The sequence below is a fragment of the Bombina bombina genome, chromosome 11 (genome assembly GCF_027579735.1).
Source record: "Bombina bombina isolate aBomBom1 chromosome 11, aBomBom1.pri, whole genome shotgun sequence".
NCBI classification, from domain to species: domain Eukaryota; kingdom Metazoa; phylum Chordata; class Amphibia; order Anura; family Bombinatoridae; genus Bombina; species Bombina bombina.
Window position 1 is genome coordinate 102,495,588 of NC_069509.1, and position 27,941 is coordinate 102,523,528.

The following is a 27,941-nucleotide window of genomic DNA, read 5'->3' on the forward strand; positions in this document are numbered from 1 at the left end:
ATCTGCTGCCCCTAACACGGCCAACCCCTATATTATATTTATTAACCCCTAATCTGCCCCCCACAACGTCGCCGCCAGCTACCTACAATAATTAACCCCTAATCTGCCGACCGCACCTCACTGCTACTATAATAAAGTTATTAACCCCTAATCCGCCTCACTCCCACCTCAATAACCCTATAAGAAATAGTATTAACCCCTAATCTGCCCTCCCTAACATCGCCGACACCTAACTTCAATTATTAACCCCTAATCTGCCGACCGGATCTCGCCGCTACTCTAATAAATGGATTAACCCCTAAAGCTAAGTCTAACACTAACACCCCCCTAAATTAAATATAATTTAAATCTAACAAAATAAATTAACTCTTATTAAATAAATTATTCCTATTTAAAGCTAAATAGTTACCTGTAAAATAAACCCTAATATAGCTACAATATAAATAATAATTATATTGCTGCTATTTTAGGATTAATATTTATTTTACAGGCAACTTTGTATTTATTTTAACCAGGTACAATAGCTATTAAATAGTTAAGAACTATTTAATAGCTAAAATAGTTAAAATAATTACAAAATTACCTGTAAAATAAATCCTAACCTAAGTTACAATTAAACCTAACACTACACTATCAATAAATTAATTAAATACAATACCTACAAATAACTACAATTAAATAAACTAACTAAAGTACAAAAATAAAAAAGAACTAAGTTACAAAAATAAAAAAATATTTACAAACATTAGAAAAATATTACAACAATTTTAAACTAATTACACCTACTCTAAGCCCCCTAATAAAATAACAAAGACCCCCAAAATAAAAAAATGCCCTACCCTATTCTAAATTAAAAAAGTTCAAAGCTCTTTTACCTTACCAGCCCTGAAAAGGGCCATTTGCCAATCAGATTGAGCCCTGAAAAGGGCCATTTGCCAATCAGATTGAGCTCGCATTCTATTGGCTGATCGGAACAGCCAATAGAATGAGAGCTCAATCTGATTGGCTGATAGAATCCTATCAGCCAATCGGAATTCGAGGGACGCCATCTTGGATGACGTCCCTTAAAGGAACCTTCATTCGGCGAGTAGGCGTCGGTTGAAGAGGTTGGATCCGCGTCGGTTGGAAAGAAGATGGCTCCGCTCCGCTCCAGAAGAAAGAAAATTGAAGATGCGGCTTGATAGAAGACTTCATCCCGATGATGGACTTCCGACTTCAGCCCGATGATGGATTTCTTCAACCGCCGCTTGGATCCAGACTTCAGCCCGAGGATGGACGTCACTCTTCAGCCCCCCGCTTGGGCTTGGATCAAGACTCTGGACCGATCGGTGAACCTGGCATGGTGAAGACAAGGTAGGAAGATCTTCAGGGGCTTAGTGTTAGGTTTATTTAAGGGGGGTTTGGGTTAGATTAGGGGTATGTGGGTGGTGGGTTGTAATGTTGGGGGGGTATTGTATGTTTTTTTTTACAGGCAAAAGAGCTGAATTCTTTGGGGCATGCCCCGCAAAGGGCCCTGTTCAGGGCTGGTAAGGTAAAAGAGCTTTGAACTTTTTTAATTTAGAATAGGGTAGGGCATTTTTTTATTTTGGGGGTCTTTGTTATTTTATTAGGGGGCTTAGAGTAGGTGTAATTAGTTTAAAATTGTTGTAATTTTTTTCTAATGTTTGTAAATATTTTTTTATTTTTTGTAACTTAGTTCTTTTTTATTTTTTGTACTTTAGTTAGTTTATTTCATTGTATTTATTTGTAGATATTGTATTTAATTAATTTATTGATAGTGTAGTGTTAGGTTTAATTGTAGATAATTGTAGGTATTTTATTTAATTAATTTATTGATAGTGTAGTGTTAGGTTTAATTGTAACTTAGGTTAGGATTTATTTTACAGGTGATTTTGTAATTATTTTAACTATTTTAGCTATTAAATAGTTCTTAACTATTTAATAGCTATTGTACCTGGTTAAAATAAATACAAAGTTACCTGTAAAATAAATATTAATCCTAAAATAGCTACAATATAATTATAATTTATATTCTAGCTATATTAGGGTTTATTTTACAGGTAAGTATTTAGCTTTAAATAGGAATAATTTATATAATAAGAGTTAATTTATTTAGTTAGATTTAAATTATATTTAACTTAGGGGGGTGTTAGTGTTAGGGTTAGACTTAGCTTTAGGGGTTAAAAAATTTATTAGAGTAGCGGTGAGCTCCGATCGGCAGATTAGGGGTTAATACTTGAAGTTAGGTGTCGGCAATGTTAGGGAGGGCAGATTAGGGGTTAATACTATTTCTTATAGGGTTATTGAGGCGGGAGTGAGGCGGATTAGGGGTTAATACATTTATTATAGTAGCGCTCAGGTCCGGTCGGCAGATTAGGGGTTAATAAGTGTAGGCAGGTGGAGGCGACATTGTGGGGGGCAGATTAGGGGTTAATAAATATAATATAGGGGTCGGCGGTGTTAGGGGCAGCAGATTAGGGGTACATAAGGATAACGTAGGTGGCGACACTTAGCGGTCGGCAGATTAGGGGTTAATTATTGTAGGTAGCTGGCGGCTACGTTGTGGGGGGCAGATTAGGGGTTAATAAATATAATATAGGGGTCGGCGGTGTTAGGGGCAGCAGATTAGGGGTACATAGGGATAATGTAAGTAGCGGCGGTTTACGGAGCGGCAGATTAGGGGTTAAAAAAAATATGCAGGTGTCAGCGATAGCGGGGGTGGCAGATTAGTGGTTAATAAGTGTAAGGTTAGGGGTGTTTAGACTCGGGGTACATGTTAGGGTGTTAGGTGCAGACGTAGGAAGTGTTTCCCCATAGCAAACAATGGGGCTGCGTTAGGAGCTGAACGCGGCTTTTTTGCAGGTGTTAGGTTTTTTTTCAGCTCAAACAGCCCCATTGTTTTCTATGGGGGAATCGTGCACGAGCACGTTTTTGAAGCTGGCCGCGTCCGTAAGCAACTCTGGTATCGAGAGTTGCAGTGGCGGTAAATATGCCTGTACGCTCCCTTTTTGGAGCCTAATGCAGCCATTCTGTGAACTCTCAATACCAGAGGTATTTAAAAGGTGCGGCCAGAAAAAAGCACGCGTAGCTAACGCACCCCTTCTAACGCAAAACTCCAAATCTAGGTCTATGTGTTTATAAAAGATGCCTACAAATGGGGTCTTCTTTTTGACTAGTGATCAGGTCCTCACTAGGAGAATCCTGACTCTATTGTACCAGGTTAGGCTCACTCTGTTGTTTAGCCTGGTTTCTGGTAATGGCATCTACCTGAATTGCACCCATTAAGTGGTCGATATTAAGGAGTTCTCCAGTTATGGCTCCTTGTTTGGCTAATGAATCCGCAAGATCATTGCCTTCCTTATCATGACCTAGAACCCTGAAATGATCCTTGATCTTCTTCCAGTGTATGGTTAAAGCATTGGATACCACCAGATTATAAATCTTGCAGAACAACTTGCCATGTTTGACTGGTTTGTTGTTAGTTTTCTGCATGCCATTTTTTTTCCAAGTTGGCAGGCATTCAACAAAACTGTCACGCACATAATTTGAGTCAGTAATGATCACAAATTCATGAATACTGTGTTCAATAGCCATCTCAATGGTTTTTTATAACAGCAGTTAGTTCTTTAACTTGACTGGATCTTGGTCCAATGTTGAAACCTACAGAAATATTTGGGAATCCGTTTCCCAAGTTATACCAATGCCAGCGACTAGTCTGCGCTCATTATCAATAGTGGCATGGTAAGAACAACCATCAACATATACCCAAGGTAATGTTTGACAATGGTTCTCATTGTACATTTTATATGGGGAAAGCAATTGTTCCTCCAGGAAATCATATTCTGATAATTCTCCCTATGATCCTTAGCAGTACAGTTGTGGAGTTCAGCGAGCCCCTGTGCAACTGGATTCTTTTTATTCTGCTTGTAGCGAATTTCTAAAGGCCAGCCTTGTAAGGAAAGAGTCCAAGCTGTTATGCGGCTATTAGACAAATTCCCATCTCTTATTCTCTCATTTTGCAGATATAGCAAAGGCTGGTGGGCCGTTTCTACAATAATTTTCTCGCCCTGAATATAGCTGAGGAAATGTTGCAGAGCCCATACTTCATGCTTTTGGTATAAAACAGCACTCATGCTTATATATGTGTAACCTGTCTCTAAGAAGAAAGGTTTACCACCTTCAGGGTACACTAAGCAAGGTGCTTGAGTGAGTTTCCTCTTCAGCTCCTTGATGGCTGTCTCTTGATTCTCACTACAAGTGCCATTTCACATCCTTCTTTAGAAGAAGTAGTAGTGGTTTAGCTAATTCTGCATAATTATCAATAAATTTGCTAGAATAATTTGTCATACCCAGGAATGATCTCAATTCCTTTAAGTTAGTTGGGTTCTTAGAATTTATTATAGCTTCCACATTTTTCTTCTGAGGATTTAGCCCTTCAGAAGTAACTTCATGTCCTAAGAAGTTTACACGAGTGTGGCACCATTGAGCTTTTTGTAGGGATAATTTGACACCTGCCCTTTTAAGTTGACTGAGGGTGTGTTTAAGTTCTGTGATGTGTTTTTATAAGTCTGTGCTTTTGATTAAAACATCATCAACATAAGATAAGGTCCCCTTTTGCAGTGCATCAGGCATAGCCTTATGCATGAATACAGCAAATTCATGTCCTGAATTTATGTATCCAAATGGGAGTCTCTGGAATGCATACTGGACCTTTTGGAATGAGAATGCAAGCTTATACTGGTCCTCTTCATGTACCTTTATGGTCCACTATCCCTGTGCACAATCAATGGCAGTGAATATTTTAGATCCCTGCATCTGTGCTAGGCACTGGTCAAAATATGTCACGGGCCAGCCAGACATGTACACTCGTTTGTTTAGCTGTCTTAAATCAGAACACAAACGCCATTGTCCATTGGGCTTAAGAACACCTAGAATATGATTATTATAAGAGCTGTGCACCTGTTGGATAATACCTCTTTCTTCCATGTTCCTTATGATTTCTGCAAGAGAATTATTTTGTATTGTTTAACAAAGACAGGTGGTGCATTGGGATCTCTTTGGATTCTTGCAATGTGCAAGTCTGTAGTCCCACAGTCATAATGATCCCTAGCAAAAATATCCTTGTACTCCATCAGAAGTCCTTGTAGCTGTCGGCATTCATCATCATTGAAACAGCCATTAGCTAAAGATATTTGCTTTTCGACTATTTACTGAAATCCTGGAAAGATTTCAGGCTATCCTATTTCATAGGCTTCTTCCAACCTAGAGGTGAGGTCCCCTTGATTATAATTTATATTGCCCCCGTGATTTTGGGTATTGGGGTATTCTTACTATTTGATCGGCTGATCAAATACTAGAGAGGCTTCTTCAATTTTACAGATGCCTTCCTCTGAGCTGAAGGGATAAATAGACTGAAATGTAAATAGTCCCTCTGGCATAGATGCAAAGGATTGTTCTATTAATTGTTCTTCAGTTAAATATTCTTCAGATTCTAGCCCAATTATATTATTCTGGAATCCAAAAGTGTTATAACTTGTGCATATCCTATGGTAGTTCCCTTGGATAAGGTGATATTCTGTGGGGTCATGTTATGCACAATAACATGTATTGGAATAGTTCCAATATTTACCATAGGAGTATAGGTCATTGTTATACCCAGATCTTTCATTCTATGGGAGAGGCAAATTAGTGTTTCAGAAGTTTTTAATTTCTGACCTCTTTTTATCTGTAAGGATAAGAGGAATTTATCAGCCCCAGCAGGGATTATAACATCGTTAGACACCTACATATTCACAGCATATGGCATTTGCTGGTTTGATTTTAGGATGGCATTTTCATCCTGAAATACTTCAGGGTCCCCCTTTAACCTGCTCCAGAGGCACAAGTTAATCAAATCTATTTGTATGGCATATCTATGTAAGAGATCATTGCCAGTGTATATTTCATTATGGGGAGTATTTAAAACTAAAAACAGGTGCTTTGCTGATTTATTACCTATAGAAATAGATAATAAACATTTAGCTGTGACATTATAGCTTTCAGACCTGTCATCCAGGCATGGATACAGTGATCTTGGGGAGAAAGATATTTAATCACTTTAGGTTCAGCTGACTGCGCTAATAAGCCTTTGCTTATATAGCTAGCTTCCTGTTTTAAGTTCAATTTAGCATATTTGGTTTTACCAAGGTCATGCACTTGCATAGGGATAAATAGATCATCCTTAACTCTCTCAATTCCTGTGAGGTATTGAGTGTGGCCTCCCCCTTTAGTGATTTTATGATCCCCCTTGTGGAGAAATATGGTTAATGCATCACCGTCTAAAGAAATATTTGCTATCTTTCCAGGCGAAATTTTAAAAGTATTACCATCAGAACCACGTAAAGGAGTCTTATCATCTATTTGTAAGATAGTGATTTCAGGTACAGAGTTATTCCTGAAATGAATCTCCACAGCATCTGGCTTCTTTTCCACCACGTGACAGTTATGTCGGGTGCGAGATATATTGGATCGCTCATAATTAATAGGCCTTTTTACTTGTGACCAAATTACATTATTTATGCAATCAATTATGGTAAATAATCGTTTCAGGAGATCACTACCAATAATTAAACGATCAGTTTGCAGAGCCACAACTGCAGAGAAATAAATAATAGTAGAAATGGACTTCACCTGTATGAATTATTTGGTTACAGGAGAGAGTAAATCTTGGTTCAGACAAGAGGATGTTGTGGTTTAACTGCAGAAAGATATCTTTGAAAGGATTGTTTCACTCGTTAGATATAGAGCATCAGTTGGAAACACTGTTGGTAGTTTTTTAGTACTTAAACTGAACCTTGGTTATGTCTTCACTCAGTGTAGAAACTCTTGTTGAGAGCTTAGGTAAATAAGTTGATAATAAGGCTGCCCTTTTGTAGCGTGAACAGGATTGTGATCAAACACCAAACAAATTAGAGTATTTACCTGTAGGTTTTACTTGGAAAATAGCAGCTGCGAGTGAAAGCGCCTTAGAACGCTGAGGAACCAACTCGTGTGAAGCGATGATGTATGGAGGTGTGTTTACAGGATCCAATCGGAAGAGCGGTTTCGCTGACAGGCTGAATACACAGGAGCGTGAGATGAGAGGAAGGCGAGAATCATCCTCGGAAGAATAACCCTTCCAGTGAACCAAATACTGTAGAGCACCTTTGTAGTGTCTGGAATCTAATATAGTACTTATTTCATAAATATCATCATCATTAGCCAGCTGAGGTAAGGGTGGATCCAAGGTCTGTAGTCTTGTCGGGATATAAGGTTTCAGTAATGACACATGGAAAGTTGGATGTATTCTGTACCCCGACACAACTGCATTCTCATTCACAATTCTGTTTATAGTAAAAGGTCCTATGAACAGTTGGGAATTTTTTTTACAAGGAGTCTTTAGTTTAAGATGCTTGGTGGAGAGCCAAACTTTATCTCCTACTGCATAGGTGGGTGGTTTTTGCCTTTTGACATCATAGTACTTTTTCTGTCTTTCTTGTGCCAATTGAATGTTATCCTTTAGGTGAGTAAAAGTCTCTGATAAAGAGTTTACAAAATCATCAATAGATGGACAAGAAGTATAGGTGTGGGTAAACAATTGGAAAGTGGGATGATAGCCATAGTTGGAGTGGAAAGGTGTGCTCTTCAGGGAAGCATTAGTTGAGTTATTGAAAGCGAACTCAATGACAAGTTTTCTGACCACTGATCCTGATGATAGGAGCAATAACAGCGAATGTATTGCTCTAGCCACTGGTTGACTCTTTCAGTCTGACCATTCGTCTCAGGGTGATAAGCTGTACTGTATCGATGATCAATCTTTAGAAGAGAACAAAGCTGTTTCCAGAATTTAGATGTGAACTGGCTACCTCTATCAGTGATGATAATAGAAGGTAATCCATGTAACCGAACAACTTCTTTCAAGAATAGTTGAGCAGTTTCTGCTGATGTGGGAAGTTTTCTGTAAGGGATGAAATGGGCCATCTTTGTAAAGAGATCAACAACTACGAGAATGGTGTTGAAGTTGGAGGATAGAGGTAAGTCAACGATGAAATCCATCCCAATGGTTTGCCAGGGTCTGTCTGAGATCTGGTCTGAGATCTGAAGAGGTTGTAATAAACCATAAGGACGAGCCTTTTCTGATTTAAGAGTGGAGCAAGTCTGGCAAGACTTCATGTAATTTGTTACAGATTGTGCCAAATTAGGCCACCAATAGTTTCGTTGTGGGAGGTCTTTTGTTCTATGCACGCCTGGATGTCCAGCTAGAGGTACATCATGATGGTTAGAGATGAGAGACTGTCTGAGAGAAATAGGTATATATATTTTGTTCTTGTAGTAGTATAGGCCATCAGTATTCCTATATAATTTCTCTGTAGGGAAGGAATCATAATTTAGTTGAGCTTGGATTAAAGTTGCGGCAGGAGCTTGAGTGATACCAATGAAATGTTGTGAAGACAGTATCGCTTTGGGCATGTTTTCAATGGGGTTTACGTTGAAACCTCTGGATAAAGCATCTGCCTTCCCATTCTTTGATCCCTGTCTATATGTGATATGGAAGTTAAATCTTTTGAAATAGAGGCTCCATCGAAGTTGCCTGGCAGAAAGAGTCTTACTAGTTTGTAGATATTCCAAGTTTCGATGGTCTGTAAGGATAAGTATGGGGATAGTTATATCCTCAAGTAAATGACGCCAGTGTTCTAGAGATCTTTTGATGACAAGGAGTTCTTTCTCACCGATGGAGTAATTCATTTCTGGTGAAGACATGAGTTTAGAGTAAAAAGCGACTGGGTGTATTGGGTCAGTGGGTGAGACTCTTTGGGATAGAATAGCTCCCATTGCATAATTGGAGGCATCAACTTCCAGGATATATTGTATGTCTGGGTTAGGGAAGCATAGAATAGGAGCTGTAGTGAAATAATTGTTTAATAAATCGAAAGCTTCCTGTGCTTGGGTGTTCCGGATAAAAGGTAAATGAGAACCTGTAAGACTGCTGAGGGGTTTCGCTATGCTGAAAAATCTTTTGATGAATTTGCGATAGAAATTAGCAAAACCTAGGAAGCGTTGTACTTCCTTTTTTGCAGGTGGGTGTAGGCCAGTTTCTTATAGCCTCGACTTTGTTGTCTTTCATTTTAAGACCTGTCGATGTGATATGATATCCCAAAAAGGAAAGTTCAGAGACATGAAAAAGGCATTTCTCAGGTTTAGCAAAGAGTTGATGAGTCCTCAAGCGCCCTAAAACCCAACGTACATGTTTTACATGGTCATCTAGTGATTTTGAGTAGATAAGGATGTCATCCAAATATACCACCATACACACGTCCAACAAATCCCTAAAGATGTTGTTTATGAAGTGTTGGAACATGGCAGGGGCGTTACAAAGCCCAAAAGGCATCACCAGGTATTCGTAGAGACAATAACGGGTTCTAAAGGCTGTGAGCCACTCGTCTCCCTCTCGATTTCTAACCAGATTATAGGCTCCACGTAAGTCCAACTTTGTATATATCTTTGCATCGCTATGATGTTCAACCAGTTCTGGGATGAGGGGTAATGGGTACCTGTTTTTTACAGTTCTTTTATTAAGTTGTTGATAATCGATAATAGGCCGTAAAGAATTATCCTTGTAACAAAAAAGAAGTTGAAGGCCTGATGAAACCTTTTCTAAGGTTTTCTTCTATGTAGGTCTTTAGATGATACAATTCCGGTTGGGACAAAAGATATATATGACCGTAAGGAATAGAGGCACCCGGCAGTAGTTCAATTAGGCAATCGTAGATGCGGTGAGGTGGTAGGGCCTCGGCCTCCTTTTTATTGAAAACGTCTATAAAATCTTGGTATTCCTCAGGAATAGGAGAATCGGTTAGATGAAGGACAATCTGGTGGGGAAAACAAGTTTTATGGCAAAAAGCAGAATCAAAATCCACCTGTAAAGTTCCTCAACTAATCTTAGGCTGATGTAGTTGCAGCCAAGATAACCCTAATACAACCTTGAATAAGGGAGAAGGTAGTATGTCAAAAGTGATGAATTTCACATGGCCTGTATCTGTGACAACTTTAATAGGAATAGTTTGGTGTGTTACTGTATTGACATATGAACCATTTATAACACGAATGGACAGAGGCTTATGTTTCTTTTGCAAAGGAATTTTATTTTGTTTTGCTAAAGCTTCATCAAGGATATTGGAGTATGCACCAGAGTCGATGATAGCATCAGTTCGGATTGCCTGATGGTCCCACTGCAGAGAGAGAGGTAATAGACAATAAGCTGAGTCAGTTATATAACTAGAGAAACAGTTCCTTATATAATGAGACTTACTGGCTTTCTGGCAATGGAGAATAGGACACTCTCTTACTGTATGTGCGGGGGAGGCACAATACATACAAAGGTTTGATCTCTTTCTACGTATCCTTTCTTCGGAGGATAGAGGACCCTTGGTGAACCTTAATTCCATGGGAACTGATGTATCTCTGATTCCCGATGGGTGTGTGGAATAAGATCTACTTGGTGGTTCTGAGTGCTGGCGCTCAGCTCTTCTTTCCCGAAGGCGTCTGTCTATTTGGATAGTAAGTTCAATCAACCCTTGCAGGGTTCTTGGGGAATCAGTACGTGTGAGTTTGTCCTTAAGTGCATCATTGAGACCTAACCTGTATTGGTTACGAAGCACTACTTCACTCCACTCTGAATCCTTAGAGTAGAGTTTAAATTCTGTCAAGTAATCTTCTACAGGTCTATGTCCTTGTTTCAGGGCATGCATCATAGTTTCAGCAGTTAATTGTTTTTGGGTGTCTTCATATAGGATACTCATTTGAGTGAAAAAATCAGTGTGGGACCCCAGGATGGTATCATCATTCTCAAACAGTACATCTGCCCATTTTCTTGGCTCACCCCTAAGGAAAGATAATACAGTCATAACTTTTATTCTTTCATTATAATAAGTTTTAGGTCTCATCTAAAATAGCAAGTAACAGGAGTTTTTAAACTGTCTGTATGTGGTCCTGTCTCCTGAGAACTTTTCTGGTAGAGACACCTGAGGTTCTGGGGTGTTATCTTTCACCATTGCCCAGAGTGTATCATTCTGTATCTGCAGTTCTCTGAAGCCTTTAGAAAGCTGATCCACATGCTGTGTACGATTGAAAACAACATTGGGTATATCTGCTGGATCCATTATCTTTTAAGGCCAATTAATATGTAACACTGACAACTCTCTGTTTGCAGCAAATATATGAGTTCTAGATCACAACTGCAGAGATATAAATAATAGTAGAAATTGACTTAACCTGTATGAATTATTTGGTTACAGGAGAGAGTAAATCTTGGTTCAGACAAGAGGATGTTGTGGTTCAACTGCAGAAAGATATCTTTGGAAGGATTGTTTCACTCGTTAGATATAGAGCATCAGTTGGAAACACTGTTGCTAGTTTTTTACTGCTTAACCTGAACCTTGGTTATGTCTTCAATCAGTGTAGAAACTCTTGTTGAAAGCTTAGGTAAATAAGTTGATAATAAGGCTGCCCTTTTGTAGCGTGAACAGGATTGTAATCAACAAAAAAAGAAATGGTAAACCCAAAAGCTGCGCTTCTCCACTAGAGTCAGTTGATAGATATATAGAAATTTCTAAACCCACTTAGTGGGAAATGCCCTGTTTAGAACACTCCAATATACTGTAATGTGGTATATAAAACTGGATACAATATAAGAGGCAGGAGAAGAAATAATAAACTATCTTGGTATTGGATAGAGAAAATAAAATATAATGCTCCTATTTGCCACTGAATAACAGAAATGTCAATGCTCCATATATATAAAAGACGATTGTTCTATATGAGAAGTAACTGAGCAACCTATGCTTAGCAATATTTACAGATTAGGATACATAGGATTATGTTACAAATGAATATGCAAATAAATACAATAATATCAGGAATAGCAATACTTCCCAAAGTTGATGTGAAGAGTGGGTGACACAGAGCTGCGGTCCTGGTCTTAAGAAGTGGCTGGAAGACAGAATGGAACACAGAGCGCAAGCCATTCTAAGTGTAAAATCATTTATTGAGTCCAACAATTAAAAACGTGTAAATCGCACGTACAGTGTAAGAAGAATAAAATGCACAATTCAACAAGTCCCAGTTTATATCACCGGATGTCAAGGGTGTGTTGTCCGTCACCTCGTTGGTTAAATTCCCAAGTCGGCTTCCGGAATGCCGTGGACGAATTCAGCCAGTGTAGAGGGATACTCCGAGCAGCACCAGTGGTTGAAAAGCTGGGAGGAGTTGCTAGTGCCGCCTCAACGCGTTTCCTCAGGCTACGACCTGACTTTTTCAAGAGGATCTATAAAGTTATGTCACTGAAGTATTTTTAAACAGCCCCGGTAAGGCGCGCCTCTCAAAGGAGCAATCTTATTGGTTATGAGTCATCAATGATGCTAGGGCAAGACTAGCGCATACAATCTGTCAAAGCGTCCTTTCTGAATGAACTATAAATACGCAAAAAACAATGCATCAAAATAAAGTGACAAATTCTTATAAACAATATAAATAATAAGAAATAACTAGCCATGCTTACAATTACGTTGGATGTAATTGCATGGATAATAGAGGACATATTGTTATAATACAAACTCATAGTCTAACATCTATCATTGTGTGATACACTTAAAGAGAAAGTCCATTTCATAGAAAAAAACATTAGAAAATAGTTAATTAAATGACCTTAAAATTATTTCCTAAATCCATATAATTTAATTAAATTGATAGTATAAAAAGGTAAAATACAAAAACCAGATCTAAAAGAAACTAATTAATAAACAGTGGATACTCTATATATTTTGAGAAGGGATGTTCTCAAAAGAGAGTGAACACGGATAGTTTCAGAAGCAAATTCATAAGATTCTAAAGGAATTATAATAATTAATTACATAAACGCTTGCAAGTCTAGGTCAATATTGAGACCAAGTTCATGGATCCAGTACGTTTCGCGTTGCCTTAGACTTCTCAATCTATTTTTACAACTATTGGGAGCAATCCAATCTAGTACCATGATGCGTAATCCTGAATTATTGGCATTGTGGTGGTTTATAAAATGGTAGGGCACACTATGGTTATCTACTTTATTCTTAATATTGTTGAGATGTTCGCTGAACCTGTTCTTAATGAGTCTTTTAGTGCGTCCTACATAGACACATTTGCAATCACACATTAGCAGATATACCACAAGGGTTGATTTACAGGAGAATTTATGTTGTATTTTATATGTTTTCAAGCTATTCGCATCCTTAAAGGTATCCCCCTTAATGATACGATTGCACATATTGCAGTTTTTGACTCCGCAGGGCCAAGTGCCATTGGTTCTGCTGAGCCAATGTTGTTTGTCAATGGAAGAAAGTTTGGGTAGGCCCTTGAGTTTTGAGGGTGCTAAAAGATTTTTTAAATCTTTATTTTTCCTGAATGTCACTATCGGTCTCTCAGGTAAAACTTTACCTAATATTGGATCTAGAGTCAAAATAGACCAATGTTTTTTCAGGATGTTCTCTATGTCCCTACTCCCTTGGCTGTATGTAGTAATAAATCGTATGTTGTCTTTACCCTCTACATTGTATATAGTGTTTCTATTATGTTGTCCATTGGTATTTAGCATACAGGGAGTGCAGAATTATTAGGCAAGTTGTATTTTTGAGGATTAATTTTATTATTGAACAACAACCATGTTCTCAATGAACCCAAAAAACTCATTAATATCAAAGCTGAATAGTTTTGGAAGTAGTTTTTAGTTTGTTTTTAGTTATAGCTATTTTAGGGGGATATCTGTGTGTGCAGGTGACTATTACTGTGCATAATTATTAGGCAACTTAACAAAAAACAAATATATACCCGTTTCAATTATTTATTTTTACCAGTGAAACCAATATAACATCTCAACATTCACAAATATACATTTCTGACATTCAAAAACAAAACAAAAACAAATCAGTGACCAATATAGCCACCTTTCTTTGCAAGGACACTCAAAAGCCTGCCATCCACGGATTCTGTCAGTGTTTTGATCTGTTTTGATCTGTTCACCATCAACATTGCGTGCAGCAGCAACCACAGCCTCCCAGACACTGTTCAGAGAGGTGTACTGTTTTCCCTCATCTTTGATGATACCAGCCCAAACCAGTACTCCACCTCCACCTTGCTGGCGTCTGAGTCGTACTGGAGCTCTCTGCCCTTTACCAATCCAGCCACGGGCCCATCCATCTGGCCCATCAAGACTCACTCTCATTTCATCAGTCCATAAAACCTTAGAAAAATCAGTCTTGAGATATTTCTTGGCCCAGTCTTGACGTTTCAGCTTGTGTGTCTTGTTCAGTGGTGGTCGTCTTTCAGCCTTTCTTACCTTGGCCATGTCTCTGAGTATTGCACACCTTGTGCTTTTGGGCACTCCAGTGATGTTGCAGCTCTGAAATATGGCCAAACTGGTGGCAAGTGGCATCTTGGCAACTGCACGCTTGACTTTTCTCAGTTCATGTGCAGTTATTTTGCGCCTTGGTTTTTCCACACGCTTCTTGCGACCCTGTTGACTATTTTGAATGAAACGCTTGATTGTTCGATGATCACGCTTCAGAAGCTTTGCAATTTTAAGAGTGCTGCATCCCTCTGCAAGATATCTCACTATTTTTGACTTTTCTGAGCCTGTCAAGTCCTTCTTTTGACCCATTTTGCCAAAGGAAAGGAAGTTGCCTAATAATTATGCACACCCGATATAGGGTGTTGATGTCATTAGACCACACCCCTTCTCATTACAGAGATGCACATCACCTAATATGCTTAATTGGTAGTAGGCTTTCGAGCCTATACAGCTTGGAGTAAGACAACATGCATAAAGAGGATGATGTGGTCAAAATACTCATTTGCCTAATAATTCTGCACTCCCTGTAGTGTCTCTATTCATGCCTATTACCTTATCTTTGATGTTAGTCAGGAGAGCTGGATCATAGCCCTTCTCTTTGAACCTCTGGTCCAAAACTTCTGACTCCTTAAGGAAATCATTAAGGTGAGTGCAATTTCTACGGATACGCTGGTATTGTCCCAGAGGAATATTTCTTTTCCATCTGGGCAAATGCCCACTTTTTGCACTAAGGAATCCGTTTTTATCCGTTGGTTTTCTATAATTTTGGACTGCAATTTTACTATCTTTATCTACAAAAAGTGCAAGATCTAAGAATTCAATCCGTTCTTTTTCTATTTTGCTAGTGAATTTTATGTTCAAATTATTATTATTAATGTGTTCAATAAAGTTTGCAACCTGTTCCTCTTTGCCTCTCCAGATGATGATAACATCATCGATGTATCTAAAATATTTATACAGCTGTCCACTGAAAGGATTATTTGACCAGATAAAATTATTTTCAAAAAAATCCATAAATAAATTGGCGTACGATGGGGCAAATGTCGTCCCCATCGCAGTCCCCTGTAATTGTAAATAAAAATGTGAGTTGAACTCAAAATAATTGTGTGTTAAAATAAAACTAATGCTTGTGATAATGAAATCTGCTTGTATAGATGAAAGGTTGCTATTGGCTAGGTTATCTTTAATTGCTCTAATGCCAAGTTTGTGAGGGATGCAGGTATATAACGAAGAGACATCGCATGTCAACCATACAAAATCCTGCTCCCAAATCAAGCCCTCAAATATTTTAATTGTCTCCGTTGTGTCTTTTAAAAAAGATTTAGTGTTTCGAACTAAGGGTTGGAGAAAGAAATCTATGTAGGCCGATTAATTGCTGGTAAGAGAATCTATTCCAGAAATGATCGGCCTACCTGGGGGATCCACCAAAGTCTTATGGACTTTGGGGAGATGATAGAAAAGGGGGATACTCGGATCCCTATTTATAAGAAATTGAAATTCTTCATTTTTTAATATGCCTTGTGATTTGGCCTCTGTAAGAATGGACATTAATTCTTTGACGTATGTATTGGTGGGATTGAATGTTAATTTTTTGTATGTTTGAGGATCATTTAAGATTCTATCCACCTCTTTAAGATAGACTGATCTATCCTGTACAACTACCCCACTCCCCTTGTCCACCATCTTGATTATTATTTCGGAATTATTTTTAAGACTTTGGAGAGTGGCTCTTTCTTGTTGAGACAAATTATCATTGAATTTGTTAACCCAAATGCCCTGTTTGTCTGTCCATAATCTAGATAAGTCTGTGCTCACTAATTTGTTGAAAATTTTTATATGTTCACCTTGGGCACCTATGGGATTAAAATTTGATGTTTTTTTAAAAGAAGTGTGCCTAATCACGGTATGTCGATCTGCTCTCTGTTGGTCTATAGTGGTGATTACGATAACTGTATGTATTGTTGGAGAATTGTCTATCCCTATGTGAATTATAGTGTCCTTCTTTTCTGTAATGAGCATTTTTATGAGCATGTGGATGTAAATAGAGTCTATCTTTCATTTCTCTAGATGGTGTGGGTTTATTTGGTTCCTCATTGTAAAAATTTACAGCATTGGTATTAGTCGAATGAGATTGCTTCTGAACTATCCGTGTGTTATTGGAATTGCTCCCATTAGCGTTCTTATTATTGGTACCATTTACATCCACCCCCTTAGTATTAGTATTAGATTTTTTATATGTAAAGACCTGATTATTCTTATAATCATCTAAATCTCTTTGTAACTTAAGTTAGGTGGATCTTGCTAGATCCTCATTAAGTTTATTGTTACGTGCTTGTATGTTATTATTCAGTCTTTTCCACCTTTCTTCCTCCTTGAAAGGTTGGATTTTCGGAAGAATGGTATCAAGAGCTACTTTTACTTTTTTCAGTTTAATTTCCCTATATCTAATTAGGATTTTAATTAGAGCCATAGAGCAATCCTGTAAGGCTTTTTCCCAGTCGGTGGTAAACTCCACCTCTTCTAAATCGAAAGCCGGGTATTTAAAAATTCTTAGTCCCCTAGGGACTACCTCATGCAAAACATAATTATCCAGTAACAGTAAGTCTTGCCATTCCTTACTATCACTGTTAAGTAGTTTTTCTAAACCCCTGAATAGTTCTGTAGGGTTCTCTATAGATTCCCCTGTAGTATTACTAGTTTCAATATTTAAAATGTTTTGAGACCTTTGTCTGTTGTTTTTGGATGAACAATCATCAAAGAAACCTGAGTTATTTGTTTCTTCTGTCGTGTCCATTATTCCTCTTATGTGTAAAAAACTAAAAAGCTAAAAATGTAAAAGTTTAAAGGGATCTCAGATAAACTTGAATAAAATAGGATATTGCTAAGTGTATTGAATCTATAGGTGGTAGAGAGATGCGCTGCTGTAACACAGATGAATATGCAAAAAAAGAAATGGTAAACCCAAAAGCTGCGCTTCTCCACTAGAGTCAGTTGATAGATATATAGAAATTACTAAACCCACTTAGTGGGAAATGCCCTGTTTAGAACTCTTTTAGCACCCTCAAAACTCAAGGGCCTACCCAAACTTTCTTCCGTTGACAAACAACATTGGCTCAGCAGAACCAACGGCACTTGGCCCTGCGGAGTCAAAAACTGCAATATGTGCAATCGTATCATTAAGAGGGATACCTTTAAGGATGCGAATAGCTTGAAAACATATAAAATACAACATAAATTCTCCTGTAAATCAACCTTTGTGGTATATCTGCTAATGTGTGATTGCAAATGTGTCTATGTAGGACGCACTAAAAGACTCATTAAGAACAGGTTCAGCGAACATCTCAACAATATTAAGAATAAAGTAGATAACCATAGTGTGCGCTACCATTTTATAAACCACCACAATGCCAATAATTCAGGATTACGCATCATGGTACTAGATTGGATTGCTCCCAATAGTTGTAAAAATAGATTGAGAAGTCTAAGGCAACGCGAAACGTACTGGATCCATGAACTTGGTCTCAATATTGACCTAGACTTGCAAGCGTTTATGTAATTAATTATTATAATTCCTTTAGAATCTTATGAATTTGCTTCTGAAACTATACGTGTTCACTCTCTTTTGAGAACATCCCTTCCCAAAATATATAGAGTATCCACTGTTTATTAATTAGTTTCTTTTAGATCTGGTTTTTGGATTTTACCTTTTTATACTATCAATTTAATTTAATTATATGGATTTAGGAAATAATTTTAAGGTCATTTAATTAACTATTTTCTAATGTTTTTTCTATGAAATGGACTTTCTCTTTAAGTGTATCACACAATGATAGATGTTAGACTATGAGTTTGTATTATAACAATATGTCCTCTATTATCCATGCAATTACATCCAACGTAATTGTAAGCATGGCTAGTTATTTCTTATTATTTATATTGTTTATAAGAATTTGTCACTTTATTTTGATGCATTGTTTTTTGCGTATTTATAGTTCATTCAGAAAGGACACTTTGACAGATTGTATGCGCTAGTCTTGCCCTAGCGTCATTGATGACTCATAACCAATAAGATTGCTCCTTTGAGAGGCGCGCCTTACCGGGGCTGTTTAAAAAGACTTCAGTGACGTAACTTCATAGATCCTCTTGAAAAAGTCAGGTCGTAGCCTGAGGAAACGCGTCGAGGCGGCACTAGCAACTCCTCCCAGCTTTTCAACCACCGGTGCTGCTCGGAGTATCCCTCTACACTGGCTGAATTTGTCCACGGCGTTCCGGAAGCCGAATTTAACCTACGAGGTGACGGACAACACACCCTTGACATCCGGTGATATAAACTGGGACTTGTTGAATTGTGCATTTTATTCTTGTTACACTGTACATGCAATTTACATGTTTTTAATTGTTGGATTCAATAAATGATTTTACACTTAGAGTGGGTTGCGCTCTGTGTTCCATTCTGTCTTCCAGGAATGTAATCAAACACCAAACAAATTAGAGGATTTACCTGTAGGTTTTACTTGGAAAATAGCAGCTGCGAGTGAAAGCGTCTTAGAACGCTGAGGAACCAACTTGTGTGAAGCGATGACGTATGGAGGTGTGTTCACAGGATCCAATCGGAAGAGCTGTTTTGCTGACAGGCTGAATACACAGGAGCTGGAGCCGCAACCAGCGGATGTAGAAAACAAAAGTCTGTGTAAGATTATATCCACTTTGAAAGCAAACCAAGATGAGGAGAGACTCCGTTAAATCCTGCTGTTATCAGTAAGTGGTTTGTTGACCGCAAGTGCAGTTTGAGCAATTAGATGAGGTCCGTTATAACGCAGTCAATTACTGCACAAAAACACTTTACTTGTAAGTTTTCCTCCGGAGTTAACAGCAGACAAGTCTTTGGAATAAAGTTGAAGTTAATAGGTAATCACTAAGAAGATTAGACTTAGCGTTTTTAGGAATTTGTAGACTCCTAGCCAGTAGGTATAAATGGGAGCTCAGTTCAGAATGAACTACACGCTGCAAATACTACCATTAATTGGCAATTTGCAGAGAGGATTGTGGGAATAAATAGGGATTCTCTTAAAGGAATACAGACTGAGACAAACAACCATGACACCCAGTATCAATTAATCCCATGATGGAGCTCAGCTAATACATAATATCTCCATGCAGTGTTTACGATTTCACACTTAAAATTGGCATTATCATACATCTGTGGACTTTGCCACGGGTTGCCTGAATCTGCCACGTTACCTGATGCAGAAGAAACTTCATTCTTACTGGTCCTCTCTATAATAGGGTCGACTGGGTTCTTGTGTACTGCATCTGTGGAAATAAGGTGGCCTGTTTTCTCAGGCCACCTCCACATAGGTTTTCTTTTTAGACTCCAAATTGAGGGGGCGAGGTGACACCCTAGTTTCTGCCACAATTTTGAGGTTGGGTTTTGGTTCCATTTTAACCCCCTGTTCACCAGATTGCTGAATAGAGTATAACGTTGTACTCTCTTTGATCAACCAGTCCAATGAGCAGTGCTCATCAAAATCTCTAGCTAAATTAACTTTGATGTGCGCGGGCAATGCTTCGAAAAATAAATTCACAAATTCTGAGCATTAAAATATGGGATCATCTTTTGCCATACTGTATGCACTTTTCAGTACAGAAAGGAATTCTATAGGGCTTTGATTTGCACTACATTTTTTACCATATACAGCTATTTTCACTGCAGTTTTAGTGCGATATTGCCCAAATTCTTTTCTACACTGTCATTTTGTCTAATTCCAGGAATGAATATTCATATCCTTTAGTGAAGCAAAGAATTTGTGATATTTACCTTCAAATGCCCAGGGCAGAAAGTAAATTTTTGACTGCTCACTTGTGACATTCATTATGGATAAAACATTTTCATAGGTCTCTAAGTGGTCAATTATAGAATTGGTTCCCTTGTTGGAGAACTTAGGTACTGCATAACTTAAAAAAATAATTATTTTAGGTGTGTTATATACCATATTAGACGTATCTCAGGCTTTCCTAGGAGCCTTATTTTTGGAGCTGGAGCATCTCTTATCTGCCTATATTCACTATGGGGAGACCCCCTACGTACATTAGTACTACATGGGCTATTTGGGTATCTAGCTCTGCCCTCTCACTCACTACTAGAGGTGCCCTCCCCCTCATCAGCTGAGTTATAGCAGTTCCCTGAATTTATATCATGAGGTGACTATTTGGGAAATTTACTTCTGACCCAATAGGGGTTCTTTGTCTAAATTCTTCCCTAAATTTCTGCAGTTCAGTCCTAATGTAATCTTTAAGAGATTTAGGATTATCTGCATTATCCTCATTGCTAATAGAGGGGTTTTCATTATGATGATACAATCTTTTAAAACCACTTCATTCTCTCTGGCTTTGTGCAAGTTCTTTATGCAAATCTTCTATCTGAGCAACTAAATTCTGGTTATATTTTTGTAAAGTGGCCATGTTTTGGGCAAACTCATCAATTTTATTTTCGGCTATATTTAAATTCTGTTTGCATCTTCGAATACTATCTTCTAGCCCCTGTATTTGCAATTCCTTCTCTATCAGGTATAGCGACATTTCGTCAGTAATGCATATTACCAGGGGCCAAGATTTTAGTATTAGTTCATCCCGTTTTTTGAGATTTTTTTGCATTGATTAATTTTTAATAATTCTTGGAATAATTCACTTTTTTCATTCCACCTTCCATCATCAATTGCAAAATGTTTATCCTTAATTGCAAGCATATCCATATAATCATTTAAATCACCCGCAATATTACACCTCTTTTTAATGTGGCCTATAATGTCCATCTTAAGAACATCGCCCTGAGATAGGGGTAATTTCGGGGAACACATTTCAACACTATGTACAGATTCAAATGATTCACTTCTAGTAACAGACATTATTATATTGGCTTAGTATTTAGTTAAAATGCTAATACAATTTTGACCAATAAGAAGAGAGAAAAAAATACTTTAAAAAATATTAATATTAATTTTGAAATATGAAAAATCAATTTATCAATTTTTAAAAAAAACATTTGTAATAATATTTTAACATGTTAATATTAATTTTGAAATATTTAATCACAACAAAAAATGAATAATAATTTTTTTTTAGATTAATTTTTTTACAATATGTTTCTTTATTCTTTTTAATAATTTCTATTTACTACAAATATATCATATCAATGTGATAAATATTAATAATATCTCAAGCAGTGTGCCTTCAAATAATATGTCAGTATATGGCCGGGTTATAATACAATATATTTAATAATTATTCTTTAAAATAAACCCCCAATAAAATGCATATACAAAACAATAAAATTTATGTAAATTCCTAAATTCTTTATATTAGTTAAAATTTATAGACACATTGAATTATATTTATAGAAAACCAGATATGAATCAAACTATACAAGTGTACACTGTTTTAATATTCTTTACAAAGCAAACCAGATATACCTCTAGAATTAACCTTATACACAATTTAATTGCATTAAAATACCACAATGAATATCACAGTATGGGTCACTAACTTCCAGACAAATATACTTAAGCTATTTAGCCCACAAATGATTCTATACAACCCTAATTAAAATACCAGTTATATATATTCTTACTGTAAACAGTCAGATTATATGCCAATTTATTTAAGCTGAAATAAATTCTTAATTATCTACAATTAAGACAATTTCTAAAATATATATATATTTATTTGCAAAGATAAATTACACACTAGAGAGATTTACTTACAATAACGGATCTGACTTAGAAATATGCAATACAAAGGACCTTTGTTTAGCAAATAAATTATTTAACAATAGTGACTAGTTAAGACTACACAGGATTATGAATGCAAGCTAAAATACAAAATGCCTTTTAAATCTACTAACTGCAATTAGTTATAGTTACCAAATACCTTTGATTTAAATATTATACATATATTTATCAATCATGTATACTTCACCAAAAATAACCTAATCGATATTTCAGCTTCCAATATTTCTTGTTTCACCTCATATGAAATAAGGGTATTTGCAATGTGGATAAGAAAAAGTAGCCCAATTTGCTTAAAGTGACTGTGCCAGTCCAGAGCCACCTCTCTCCTCTAGCATTCAGCTTATATTATCTTAATCATTAGTGAAACAATATGATAGGCCCTTTGGAAGCTTGTCTGTGATACGTTCTTGGATCTGAACATCTTATAGGTTATCTTGGGAGACGGCTCTGCATTTGTTCTAATAGACAACTTATTTGGCTGTCATACCAGTTCCAATCCCCTAGGGGGCAGCAGACAACCAGCAAATACAGTCTCACCATCAATCACTGCTAATCCAAATATCTCCCTATATAGTGATTATTTAACATACTATAACGTTTTGCATTGATCACTTACAATTTTAATTATAGATGGGATAATATAATGTCATTTTTCTGATTATGCCAATACCAAATACAAGCATGTTTTCAGCGATCATATTATTATTATCTTAAAATCCATTTAAAGTTGTATTTGATTATTTTCTTATATTCAGATAAAAACACAGCATATTTCACATTCAGTACATCTCTTTCTGCGTGCATAAAACATATTACACAATTTATGGGACAACCACATATGTATTTGTTAGATGTCTGAAAAATAAAAAGAATAGGTTATTTATATTTTTCATTTAGCAGACATTCACATTTAATATTATACGAACAGACAATTTCATATCAATTTATTTGTGTCTATTATTTAATAGTCTGGGGCACATATTTAATGTTTGAAAACTATATATACACGATTTGTCCAAACTTCGGATCCTTAGGACTTTCTATGATTTAAAAAAAAAAAAACACATAGGTTGACACGTTTAAAACTGGATTCCTAGATTTTCAGCTTCCAATATTACCCTTCTTAGGCATAGACAATCTCCCAGACCTCCATGTTCACATTCAATATGTGTCTGAATATACATGTTCATTTGAGTATCTCAAACTCACATGAAAGCCTGGCACAATGCCTTTTGCAAGATTCATTTTTTTAATGTTATACAGAGCCTTGAAATGCTAATTTATGTGGGGCTACATATTGGAAACTCTGCAGGGGACAATTCACACCCAGGTGATATGAGCCGTCTCCTCAGCCAGAAACTGTTTTTTCCTGAATCCAATTTAGTTTCAAACGAAATCCAGTGAGCCATGGTGTTAAATTATCACATGTCTGTTGGCATATGCTTCTCTCAGATCAGAAAGTATATTGAGAATTTTCAAAGGGCTTCTGAGCATAGTCTTCTGAGCATATTTTCCACAAAAACACAGACTATTGGCTCCGTCAACCCAGGGTTTCGTGTTGGTTAATGAGACAGATGCTCTCTTTTGAACTCTTAAATGCTATGTTAATCAGGAGAAGTATTTCATGTCTGATCTCAGATGTGGAATACATAAAATGTATTCAGTGATAAAATGAGCATGCTCAAACTTACTATTTGAGAGATTTCATACTTATTTTATCTTATTATATATATATATATATATATATATATATTGCCCACTGACATCTACAGATACCCTGACAACTGTCTCTGTCAGCCAACCAGCGCAAAGCATCAGGCTGAGTGACAGGAGTGTGAGCGTCCCTGCAACTTCTGGGCTGTCATTGTCAGACTGACAAAGTGTTAGTGCCAGGAAACACCCTGCTCTGTTGTTTCTGCTCTAATGACTCCTGGTATTAATGCTTGTTATGCATGAGGATGTTTTATATGTACTTTATGTGAGTGTGTCCATTCTATCTAGTTAATCTATCTATACACACTGGTGTATACTCTAAACATCCCAGGGAGATCTCACACTTCAAGGTGCTGCTTCGAATCTGGGAAACACTCGGTGCAAAAGGGGAAGTAATAACTTACTAGCTAGTGCAGCACTGTGATGTAACTCAAACTTTTTTTTCTGAGGATACAAGTTCATGTACATTACATAGATAAGGCAGACTGGTGCAGGGGAATTTTCAGTGAGATATGTAATGTTTTTCAGCATGACTACAAAATAAGCTATGGTTGTTACAATTTCTTCTGCTGGAGTCCTGCTGGTTTGTGATCATTGGTATTCAATACCTTTTTGGGGACACCTGGTAACAGGAAACATATAAAATAGTGGCCATGTTTTTGCCCAACACCGGTCACAGAGAAGTTCCTACTTCTGCATAGAATTGTAATAGGTATGTATCTTGATATGATAATAAGCTTATACTTCGCATAACAATTACAATCCTATGCAGAAGTAGGAACTGCTCTGTGATCGGTAGATGGAGAAGCCCACTGGTCTGGTGCATATAGGAACCGCTAGGATATTGAGTGGTTATTTTTTGTTCCTGCTTCAAAAGGCCCCCTGCACTAAAATCGGTGCATTGCGTGAACACGGAGGATTGAAAAGTTACTACATTCACTGGCAGAAGAGGAAGATGGGGAGAGGAGGGGGCTGGGGGCCATTTCAAAATGGCTGAGGGGCATGTAGTAAGTAATTTTACTTAAAAACTATATATTTAACGAAACTGGGCTACAGTTTGAACTATTTATCCTAGTAAACTTTATCTGTTTGAGTAAAAACATTTTTGGGGTTGACTTGCCCTTTAATGTCTAATTTTACTTCACTGTCATTTTATTGATTGACATAATGAGTCATAGTTACTTTCATAGTGGATTAAGAAGTTGCAACTGTTTACACACAAAGGGAAAAAATCAAACTCCTCACACCTATTTTTTTATTTAGGAGAAATCAAGATTTAATAACTAATTTTTATTTATTTTTTGTTCTTTCATAGCTCTCATTGTTGGAGTCTAAGTTACTAACAGAACTACCTGATGATGCACGAGTGGTGGCTGGACGCTTCCCTCTACCAACATGGAAACCTAGTTCCATCATAGGAAAAGGTCAAGACAGAGTATGGGCCTATGATATAAGAACTATAAGGAAAGGGTCTGAACAGTGATATTGAGGCTCGAATTATTGTCAAGACAAGTGTTTAGTGATGTTGAGCTGTGTCTTCAAAACTAATCTAAATTAGAGGGGCAATGCAATGCAAAAAAATAAATAAATTAGTAGCAGTATATACATGAACCAGCCAATAACCAGATGGTCCTGCTATTGATTTGCACAGTGTTATGGGTTTAAACCATTTGCTACTGACACTAATGCTAAAATTTGATGCCTCAAAGCAGTGTTTCCCAAACATAGTCATCAGGACCCTTAACATGGTATAATGACCATATATAATTATTTCTCAGTCTCTTTATTAGAATACATTCAGAAAATACAGGATATTTGTATGCAGTATTAAAAAAAAATCAGAAAAAAAGGTTTTATAGGCTAAAGTGGAAAGTATTTAGTGTGACCTCCCTTTACACTTGAGAAATAGCAGTAACCTGGCTCTCGTAAACCTAAATGGAATGGAACCCTAATTAATATCATTGCTAACACCTGTATTTGTGCTACTATTTTATGTCAAAATGACTGATGTGAAAAGGTTTATTACACCAGGTTTGTGCAAGATATGCTTGAGCATTACATACACATGTGGTATGAGTTTAATTTATTGGAAGCTTGCTAATAAGACCAACTTTCAATCACATCATTCCATTCAAAATGCCAAAGATTACAGAATTTGATAGAATCATAAAAATCATAAAATCATACTTTTGCATCAGCAAGGCCACTCTCAAAGGGAAATCAGCAGACAAACTCGATACTCAATATGTGGTATTCAAGCTGTTATAAAGAAATTTGAAGAATCAGGAAAGGTCAAGGACAAAAAAGTACTGGAAGGCCATGAAAACTTTCAAAATCTGATGAGAAGTCTCTCAGATTTTCTTCTTTGAGAGACCGGAAGAAGTCTAGCAAGGACCTGGCTCAGCATCTGGCAGCTTCATCAGGATGCCAAGTTGACCCTTCTACAGTCCGAAGAAGCTTGATCAGCCAAGCAGCTAAGAAACTACTTTTTCAGAAGGGGAACAGGGTGAAAAGTCTAAGATATGCTAAAGCTCACAAAGATTGGAATGAAGATAAGAGAAAAAGGGTATTATGGAGTGACAAATCCAAGTTTTAAAATTCTGGGTCCAATTGTGGACAATATGTGAGAAGAAGAGTTGGAGAGAGATGGAAGAATGAGTGCTTTTGGCCTTCAGTGAAACATGGTGGAGGGTCTGTCCTGGTTTAGGGCTGCATTTCTACAAGTGGTGTTGGCAATATCCGAATTAATGGGATCATGAATGCTGGAAAGTACAGACAGGTTTTAATTGATCATGCCATTCCTTCTGGAAAGCACCTGATTGGGAATGGTTTTATTTTTCAGCATGATTACGATCCCAAGCACACTGCTAATGCAGTGAAATCATATTTGGAGAGAAAAACAGCTGATAAAACACTGACCGTCATGGACTGGCCTCCACAGAGTCCAGACCTAAATATTATAGAGGCAGTATGGGATCACCTGGACAGAGAAAGAAATAAAAGACAACCTAAATCTAAAGTAGAGCTCTGAAAGAAGCCTGGCATAATATACCAGAAGATTACTTCAGAAAACTTCAGGACAGTTTCCCCAAAAGAGTTCAAGATGTGCTTAGTGCCAAAGGAAGTCACACTAAATACTGACTTTTGCCTGAAGAAGCCATTTTGTTCTAATAATTATTTTCTGTTTGTGTCTTAATAAAGAGACCTAAAAATAAATATGGATGGTCATTAAAACTTTGCCAAAACAACAAATCTAATGGTGGCCTAAGACTTTTGCACAGTATTGTGTATATATATAATATATATATATATATATATATATATATATATATATATATATATATATATATATACATATATATATAAATATATATATATATATCATCTAGATGGTAAGTTCCCACTGGAATAGGGCCCTCAATTCCCCCTGTATTTGTCTGTAAAATTTTGTCTTTTTTTTGTACTGTTTCTCCATTGTACTTTTTTTCCTTGTACCCATGGGCAGAGCTGTGGAATCTGTTGGTGCTTTATAAATAAAGAATAATAATAATAAATATATATTGCCAGTCCTATACACTTATAGAGCTAGATTACTAGTGGGGTCAGGGTGCAATCAAAAGTTATCTTGCATAATTTGGTATTACAACAAGTTGATGGTTACAAATTTTAATCAAAGCATCATAACGCGTCTGAAATTCTTTAGCATGCTTGATACTTTTAATGGAGATAGCAGGGAGCACTATTAGTGAACTCATTGCACTCTTATTACAAGTGGTGAGTTAAGTGTTGCACCACTGTAAAATTTAGGGCTTCTGATACCCAACAAATAATTGCTTACTAGTTTGCCTAACAAAACACATTAAACTACTATGGAAATAAATGATTTAAAGCGATATGAAAATTCAGACAGTGCATACAATTTTAAAAAAGTTTCCAATTTACTTCATCAAATCTGCTTCGTTCCCATGATATTATTTGCTGAATAAATACCTAGGTAGGTGTCTGGAGCATTACATGTCAGGAAATAGAGCTGCCATCTAGTG

At 36.9% G+C, this 27,941-nt stretch overlaps 1 protein-coding gene across 3 annotated transcripts in view; it reads left to right on the plus strand.

The window, feature by feature from the left end:
- The window catches only part of ANTKMT (adenine nucleotide translocase lysine methyltransferase), a 232,528-nt gene extending 205,076 nt beyond the window's left edge, over positions 1-27,452 (plus strand). For all 3 annotated transcript variants that reach the window (XM_053694780.1, XM_053694779.1, XM_053694781.1), the window contains one exon: positions 25,214-27,452. In XM_053694780.1, coding sequence (XP_053550755.1) covers positions 25,214-25,381 — 168 coding nt within the window. In that variant the 3' untranslated portion in view covers positions 25,382-27,452. The remainder of the gene's footprint in view (positions 1-25,213) is intronic.
- Positions 27,453-27,941: the final 489 nt, after the last annotated feature.